General features: G+C 39.2%; 1 protein-coding gene across 1 annotated transcript; it reads left to right on the top strand.

Annotated features, from left to right (window-relative positions):
- The first annotated feature begins 3,117 nt into the window (after positions 1–3,117).
- LOC107571131 (uncharacterized) lies at positions 3,118–5,773 on the top strand. The gene is made up of 3 exons (XM_016257415.1): positions 3,118–3,709; positions 4,415–4,448; positions 4,605–5,773. The coding sequence occupies exons 1-3, from the start codon at positions 3,473–3,475 to the stop codon at positions 5,030–5,032; spliced, it is 699 nt and encodes a 232-aa protein (XP_016112901.1). The 5' UTR covers positions 3,118–3,472; the 3' UTR covers positions 5,033–5,773.
- Positions 5,774–9,605: the final 3,832 nt, after the last annotated feature.

Genomic DNA, 9,605 nt, shown 5'->3' with positions numbered 1-9,605 from the left:
CTGATCTCATTTATACTAGCATGACTTTGGTGGAAGCGTTCCGGGAATGTAAATGATGAGTAACTCAACTTAATTTTTGTGATAGTGTTGTGATTAATTACATATTAAAATGACCAGATATATAGTGCGGCTGTATTTTTCTTGCTTGTCCTTTCAACTCCCCCTCGCTGACAGAATTTCATGTGATGTTCACGCGATTTTACCGTAATTTTAGATTCCAACGTGTAAAAAAACCATTCACTTTCTCGTCCTATTTATGAGCCCGTTATGAGTCTCAAACGCGCTCAAGCCACTGTAGCCTAAAGCAATCTATTAACGACGCACATCATAACGTTTTAGGCAAGTACCATGTTATGTCATAAAATAGTGTAAAATAGACTGAATTTGTATTTAATCTGATCACATGTTTAATAAAAAGACATTTTAAGTTTAATTATAACGCCGCATGTTCACATTTATTCAAACGTATCAATTGTACAGCGAGCAAAGTACATTTACATTATCAAAGAACATTAGGCTATCAATAAATTCAGCCTAGCACGAGTGTAAGCGCTCTAAAAAAAAGCCCCAGTTATAATAAGTGAAGCTGCCTGCAGTGTATGATGAATGAATCTCTTATTTACATCGCATGTACATCTGCACTTTTGCATGTACACACTGCAGAAACTGTTGTGTCTGATTAGAGAATTCGCCAAAGTGCAGAGTGCGCGCACTGACCAAAAATTCGGCCAATCAGCGATGTTAATATTTAGTAAAATCCCCCTAAATAATAGAAATAGTAAAGAAAAAAATTTTTAGAACTAAAATCACAAAAGCACAAATATAAATTGGTTCTCATATAACTTCAGTCTTCATTCATTTGTATGTTCCTCTGCAGTATATAAGTGTTTGGGCTGTTTAATATTAGGATTTTGGCTAAAATCCCTCACCGTGGCCCCGCTCTGCAACATCAAGCCCCGCCCCCAGATAAAATATGTTCCCACGGCTACGACCTCAGCCATTATTTGGAAAACTTCTCTTTGCTATAAATTGGTTCTCATATAACTTCAGTCTTCATTCATTTGTATGTTCCTCTGCAGTATATAAGTGTTTGGGCTGTTTAATATTAGGATTTTGGCTAAAATCCCTCACCGTGGCCCCGCTCTGCAACATCAAGCCCTGCCCCCAAGATAAAATATGTTCCCACGGCTACGACCTCAGCCATTATTTGGAAAACTTCTCTTTGTGTAGGGTTGCCTACTTCGGTGTGGGAAAATAAGAGACAATGGAGATCAAATGCATGGATGGTTGCCATTTAAGCCAAAGTAACCTACAAAACAGATAAATAAGGCTGAGATGAACTGACTGAGCTTCGAAAATCCTGATAAATGTGAAACAAATGAACTACTAACTCATAGTTTCTGATGGACGGGCGGCTGGATGTCTGTTTTTAATTTTAGAAAAGCTGGGGTTTCCAGAATGTGTCTTGTTTACTTTTCCCCAAAGTAAAGTCTGATCACGGGTCTGGAAAATAAAGCGAAAAGACCCGTCCGCATTCAGGAAGCGCTGCAGAGGCACTTTCAAAGGGGAAGCTGACAGAAATCAAGGAGATCAAAGCCCTCATGTGATGAATGTATTACAGAAACAGATTCAATAACTCACTAAAGCACACAAGAGAGAGCACTGCAATAGCTGTCCTGTCTACAAACACTCACACTCAGATCTATGAAGATAAGAAAACGGGTATTGTCGAACAGAACAGTGATGCCATACAGGAAGTGACAGGAGTAAACAGGGATCTGAGAAAGTGACGTAAAGCTGCGGCTACACCTGTGCGGATGACATCACTTCCTGTAGACGCTCAGGCTCGGGTGCACAGGTTTTCACATGCAGGTGACACAATCACACCTTTCCCCTTCCAGACACAGGGATCTATTTTTAGAACAGTATACAAAGCAAAATCATGTTGAATCAACTTTCAAATGCAGAACAATTCCATTGGCCTATGCAGAAAATACTTTGAAATCACACACAAATGGACATCAGGAAATGGTCAAAATGAAATATGTGCATGCCTTTAAAACACTGTTTAAGGAGGAACATGTGCTTTTACTCAAACATCTGTTAAAAATGCACCCATTATTTCCTTAAAGAAATTGTAGGTCGTCAATTATTCATGAACCCATTTGAGTAAATGTCCAATCTCTTGACCAACACTGAAATGCTTTGGACAGTGCATACCAGAAGTTATTTTGGTTACACTTTACTTGAAGCGGTGTGCATAAGACTGACATGACACCTTCATAATCATGACATGACACGTGCATGTTTATGACAACTGTCATTAAGTGTCATTCGCTCAGTTATGTCATTTTTAATGCCAAGATGACATTGTTTGAGATGTCTTTGTTATGGGCTATGGTTAGGGGTAAGGGTAGGGGTAGGGTTAGGTTAGGGTTAGGTCAAATAATGTCATATTTGCATTAAAAATGACATAACTGAGCGAATGGCACTTAATGACAGTTGTCATAAACATGCACGTGTCATGTCATGATTATGAAGGTGTCATGTCAGTCTTATGCACACCCCTTCAAGTAGTGTTACCGTTATTTTAATATAAAATATTAATGCTAAAGCAGAAATGTAAGACTGGAAGGCCGAAGTTCTTTTGATTACATAAATCGTACATTTCTGTGTCCGGTTATTTAGTATAGTTTTTCTTGAATACTGAAAACGGTTCGAATCTCGATTTGGCATCAAGCAACACAAAATCCAGACGCCGATCTGGAACAAAAGAGATTTGCTCAAAGGCCGTGAGAAAAACCATGGCTTGCGAGAAAACATCGACTCCAACATTTACAAATAACTCACTTTCCCTTAACTCACATGCTTGTGCTGTCAGACTTTTCTTGGAATCAGGTCCAAAACTAACACTTAAACGTCAAAATGTTTCCTTAGAAATTAATTACAATATTCAGCATATTTCAGAGTTTAGCATCTCCTATATATAGGCCCTTGGCAGCTTCAGTCTGAGTCATGTTTTGTAAACTAAATCCGAATCGAGCTCTTTATTTGGCGGTGTAAGTGTGCACACAAATATACCAGGTATATACAAATGTCTTACAAAGAATGCTGTGTGAAGGAGGCATTATGGTATGCAGTATTAAAGTGAGGGGATAAATGTAGATCGATATTCCATGAAATAACGAGCGGAATACGGAGTCAGTCACAGAAATTCACACTTTACTCTCCTCCCGCTTTCCACCTCCGTTTGCGCAAGAGCGCAAGAAGCGGAAAGTTAGTCGTTTTTTCTCTAAACCTCCCTCTTCGCGTCTGGGTCTCTTTCTCTCTCCTGTGGGTGGAGGAGGAGGTGACAAGGGAAACCCGCTAGTTCCTCCTCCTGCAGTCTATATAACGCTCATGATGTCTCCCCTCGAGCAGAGCAGCACCTGCCGTGGATGTACAGCGATTTATTTACACGCCGTTTCTCGAGATGTCCGCAGATGTTGAGAGCCAGTCGCCCGCCGTGCGCTCCCGCAGCCGGTGTCTGGACACCTTCCTCACCGTGTCCGTGATCGCACTCTTCCTCATGTTTATGGCGACGCTCGCGGGAGCGCTGTACTTCGCCAAACACATCGAGGACGAGATAAACGCGCGGAAGACGGGACATACAGACGGAGTTACGGACTCGCAGGTTGCGCCGTTCCACGGGACCGGAGACGCGTATAAGGTGAGTTTGTAGATGGATTGAAATCAAATGTGCTTATTTATAGTCCCATAGTATTTGAATGTTTGTACGTGTACCATGGCTTTACTATGATTGGACAGTTGTGCTAATCATTTGCACATACCATGAAATATGATTATGATAATCATTCAGTACTTACTTTTTATGAGTTGACAATAAGAGCTTTGAGGACTTTTGAGAGATAAAGGTTCCAAATAGAGCGTTTCGAATTCTAGAATAATAACAAACCCTAAATTGTTTCAACCCAACTTTGGGTTAAGTATTGACTAACCCAATTTAATGTAAAAATTGAACATAACAGCTGGGTTTGTCCATATTGGACCCAAAGTTGGATTGAACAACCCAGCATTTTTTAGAGAGTAACACTTTTTAAAAATAAATACTAAATTACATAAAGGGAACCGCTTCATGCCATAGGAGTTCAACAAAGCACATTTTATTCATTGGTTTTTAGAAGAAGAAGAAAAAAAATGCATCTGTGTTGTGGTGTTTTAATAAACCAAAACGCCAAAAGAACCTACAATGAAACAAAGAATATTTGTAATCTGGATCGAACCATGTAGCATCCCAATAGCACTGCAGAGCCAAAAAGCATTCCTGAGAAATGCATCAGACCAGGGCTCTGGTTTTACACGAGTCGTCAGATCTGTATCTGATGTTTTGTTTCCCCTGTCTTCCTTTTTCTAGATGCAGAATTTTGTTTACCTGAGGGCCACTGAAAGTAAGTTATATTTCACATTTTGGAACTTTAAGAATGCAAACAATTCTAAAACGTAATGAACTTGTATTGACCCCGGGGGGAAAAAAATCCTTTGCACATTGACTTCCTCTGTTAAAGTCTTGGGACTGAGCGTGTCTCTTTGTCTCCGCCCTGCAGGTGAACTCAAAACAGGTGTGATGGCGTGGGAACCTTTCGCGTATGGAAAGGGTCAAACCATTGGCTCTCTCTACAGCTATGAGAAAAACCAGAATGTGCTGACCATCAACGAAAGCGGAAGCTACTTCCTGTACGTCCAGCTCAATTTTTCCTGCACTGGACGGTGTCCATCTGGCCAATTCACTGTCAGCTTTTACAATAAACACAATAGCGTGGAGCTCCCCTGCACCGTCTCGCTGCCTGAGCGGAGCAAAGAAACGCCTCACAGTCAGACGTGTTGGCGTGTCGTGACCTTTCAGGAAAATGGAAACCGCCTCATGGTCAAATCACAGGTTGAAGGCACACTAAACAACTGGAAACTGGAGATGAATGACTCTGGCTTTGGGATGTTTCTGGTGGACGGATTAGGAGCGCTGCGTCACACGTGATCAGCAGAAGCCCGACCAAACTGATTTGGGGCTGCTCGTTTGAGTCGCGTCACTTTGATCCACTCAGGACTTGTTTTTAATACTCTGATGAGCAGGACTCCACTAATGTCCACAGACTCTCTTGGCTAATTTGGCAATGCCTTCAGCTACCAAAAAGAGTGGCTCTTTCACGTTTTAGCCACAATATTCAAATCCATTCTGCCAAATTTGGCAGATTTTCCTCTACAACAAAAGCTCAGAAAATGCAACGACGTCTAGAGACTTTGTCTGGGCCTGAACCGATAAGCCGCGCTTCTTAAGCACTATTTATAATTTAAATGTATTTATATGTGTAACATGTTAAATATTTGCAATATTTATATTCATATTTTTTGTGTATACTGTACATAGTGTTTAAACATTTGTAGACATCACTACGTGTGCGAGGCGTCAGACCGAACCCTTTCGTTCACTGATTGCATGTACTGTATTATTCTACTGATGTTTAGGTGCATCACAGAAATACCGAGTGAACTTTGACCAGCACATCAACACTAGTGCCTCGGCTGGGTCTGTACGTTTCGCTCTACGTTCAAGAACTCAAAAAGCTGCATGTGTGAATGTACGTGAACATCTCTTCACGAGCACGTGCTTGTGTTGTGCGTCTGGTGTGGAGGAAAGCACCGTATGAATGCTAACAAACTCAGGAACTCTAGGGATGAATGTAACGACGATGACTGTGTGAAATGCATTATTATGTAAACAGAGTATTTAATAAAAATGCAAAATGTTCAATTTGCATAACTGTAGGCTGTTTGTTGAGGTGAGATGATGCTAACGCTCTTCGGTGTTACTTTTTGCTTATGTTGCAGCTCAGATGTTGCTCTTTTAGAGTTATAATGGAGTTTTATTTAAGCATCAGCTGAATCTCCGATGTAAAACATTAGAACAGACACAAATGAGTCGGAAGTTGGCATCTGGTAATGGTTACAATATTAAATTAAATTAAATATATGGGACCCTGGAGCACAAAAGCAGTCATAAGCAGTAACGCATTACAAGTAACGCGAGTTACGTAATCAGATTGCTTTTTTTCAAGTAACTAGTAAAGTAACGCATTACTCTTTAATTTACAAGAGAATATCTGAGTTCCTTTTTTCCCCCCAATTTATTGACTGACAGCTCTCCTGTCCCCATGTTGAGAGAAATCAGAAGATGTTACTGTAGTTCTAAAATAAATATGAATATGCATTAATTCATCTCACTCACTTAAAAAAAAAAAAAAAAAAACACTGATCTCCTCAAAATGAATAAAAATAATGCAACTCAGAATATGACGCAAACCTGCAATAATTAAATGTTAAACATCACAAATATCCTTTATGTATTTAATCCCATTCTATTTGCTTCTGACCTTCGATGATCCAGTTCAACCGTACTAATCAGCACAAATTACTCTAGACAAACATTCGTGTGTCTTTTTTTGTTGCTGAAGTGTGTTGAAATTTCTTCTGCATTCTACTGTATGGACGTAAATGTACTTTCCCTTCAGCCTGAGGCGCATTCATTTCACTTTTGGTGTGAAAAGGCTTTTATATTTGCCGAAAATAGTTTTTTTTATTTTAAAAACCAACAAGCAAGCCCTGTCCAGATTTAAAAAGTATAACGCAAAAGTAACGCATTACTTTCCATAAAAAGTAACTAAGTAACATAATTAGTTACTTTTTTTATGGAGTAACGCAATATTGTAATGCATTACTTTTAAAAGTATAAGCAGCATGGATATATTTGTAGCAATAGCCAACAATACATTGTATGGGTCAAAATTATCCAATTTTCTTTTATGCCAAAAATCATTAGGATATTAAGTAAAGATCATGTTCCATGAAGATATTTTGTAAATTTCCTACCGTAAATATATCAACTTAATTTTTGATTAGTAATATGCATTGCTAAGGACATAATTTGGACAACTTTAAAGATTATTTTCTCAATATTTAGATTTTTTTGAACCCCCAGATTCTCAGTTTTTTTTGCATTTTATTAGTAGCTTATTTATTCAGCTTAGAGATGATGTATAAATCTCAATTTCAAAAAATTGACCCTTATGACTGGTTTTGTGCTCATTATCCAATTTTCTTTTATGCCAAAAATCATTAGGATATTAAGTAAAGATCATGTTCCATGAAGATATTTTGTAAATTTCCTACCGTAAATATATCAACTTAATTTTTGATTAGTAATATGCATTGCTAAGGACATAATTTGGACAACTTTAAAGATTATTTTCTCAATATTTTGATTTTTTTGAACCCCCAGATTCTCAGTTTTTTTTGCATTTTATTAGTAGCTTATTTATTCAGCTTAGAGATGATGTATAAATCTCAATTTCAAAAAATTGACCCTTATGATTGGTTTTGTGCTCCAGGGTCACATATAGAGCTATGAAAAAGAATGTGGAGAGCCATTCAGGTCATTTGATTTCAGCTAATTTCGTTTGAACAGACATGGGAGGACAAAAATCTCCATTTGATTGCGTTGATGTCTCGGAGAAGCAGCTGAGATGGTAATGAGATCTCATGTGTGACTTTCCTTTGGCGAGGTCTGATCAGAGCCTGTGGGAGGAAAGTTCTGCTCTACATCCAGGCCACCTCGCTCACGTCACTTTCTGTCAGAGGCGCGAGAGCCGGTTTCAGTCCTCACCACATCTGCACAAACTCGACAAACAAACAAACAAACAGCCCGAGTTTGCTCGAGACAAATATATGTTGTCAGCAGATACTGTAGGAGAACAAAAAAAAACAGACGATACAATGCATGCGTGTTGAATTCTTCCAAATAAAGCTTGCAGACGCTCCACTAACATCTCACCTACTTCACGCCACAAAATCATTGCTTTGTTCCTCTCTACCGGATGTAAAAAATTTGGGCATGCAGTGCAGAGCATCCGGAAATGACATGAGTCAGTGTGAGATTCGCCTTAATACATCTGACTGGAAGCAAGCGGGTGCGAGACTTCATGACACTGAATGTGCAGGAGAGACTCTACCAAAGACATTTAAACTCCACATGAGTCAAAACTGACTTTCCCAATACACGCTCTTGGTCTTGCTTTCAGTGATTCATCAGTGCCCATTATTCCAACCTGCAAAACAGTCTCACTCTCTGCCTCACACCTTTGATTTCGGTCTGACGCCACTGATCATGAGTTTTCCTGTTTAACCTAAAAAATGAGTTGTGAATGTAGAATGAGCTGTAAATGCCATTTCACGTCAGTTTTATCTGCGAGTTTAAATGGAATGAGTGGAAATCAATGCAGCGCTACTAGAAGTGAGATTAAACGAACTGCAATTTTTCATCATGTGATTCTTCGTATGCTTCGTTTTTCTTTTCTTTTCTAGTTAGTTAAGGTTGTGTTGTGATTGCTTGATAAATGTTTGCATCCCTTTCAAGAAAAGTCTTTTTACTTGGCGGGCTTCTTTTCAACGCCTCCAGGCAGCTGTTTCTGGAAACCGAATTTGCCAAAATCAGACATGGACCATCTCCTAAATGCTGTTTCATGGTGTTAAAATGCTTATATTTCAGGCTGGACCAGCCATGTGCAGTCTTTCTCCCATTAGGCTATTGAACCGTATTGGTACTATACGTCTAACCTCTTTGCTCGAAGTTCACTCAGCAGTCATCTTAGTACACGCTTAAACATAAAGGTGCTTCACGATGCCATAGAAGAACCTTTTTGTCTAAATGGTTCCATAAAGAACCTTTAACATCTGAAGAACCTTTCTGCTTCACAAAAGGTTCTTTGTGGCGAAAGAAGGTTCTTCAGATTATAAAAAGGTAAGAAAGAGATGGTTCTTTAAAGAACCTTTGACTGAATGCTAAAAAATGGTGCATCCTAAAATGGTTCTACTGCATTGCTTGAAGAACCTTTTGAAGCACCTTTATTTTTAAGATGGCGGGCTTCTTTTCAACGCCTCCAGGCAGCTGTTTCTGGAAACCGAATTTGCCAAAATCAGACATGGACCATCTCCTAAATGCTGTTTCATGGTGTTAAAATGCTTATATTTCAGGCTGGACCAGCCATGTGCAGTCTTTCTCCCATTAGGCTATTGAACCGTATTGGTACTATACGTCTAACCTCTTTGCTCGAACTTCACTCAGCAGTCATCTTAGTACACGCTTAAACATAAAGGTGCTTCACAGTGATGCCATAGAAGAACCTTTTTGTCTAAATGGTTCCATAAAGAACCTTTAACATCTGAAGAACCTTTCTGCTTCACAAAAGGTTCTTTGTGGCGAAAGAAGGTTCTTCAGATTATAAAAAGGTAAGAAAGAGATGGTTCTTTAAAGAACCTTTGACTGAATGCTAAAAAATGGTGCATCCTAAAATGGTTCTACTGCATTGCTTGAAGAACCTTTTGAAGCACCTTTATTTTTAAGAGTGTAACACATCCAGACAGCTGTGTTTCAGTCAGCTACTACAACAGACGCCATTATCTGAGCTTGTGTTTCAATAACACGTATCAAATAAGCCATATTAAATCTGCCAGCTATTTGACCTGGCCCGTCTCCAGCTCCTTTGAGTTTCTCTGGA

The sequence above is a fragment of the Sinocyclocheilus grahami genome, unplaced genomic scaffold (assembly GCF_001515645.1).
Source record: "Sinocyclocheilus grahami isolate Dianchi unplaced genomic scaffold, SAMN03320097.WGS_v1.1 scaffold1551.1, whole genome shotgun sequence".
Taxonomy (NCBI): Eukaryota; Metazoa; Chordata; class Actinopteri; order Cypriniformes; family Cyprinidae; genus Sinocyclocheilus; species Sinocyclocheilus grahami.
This window is presented reverse-complemented; position numbering and strand designations above follow the sequence as displayed.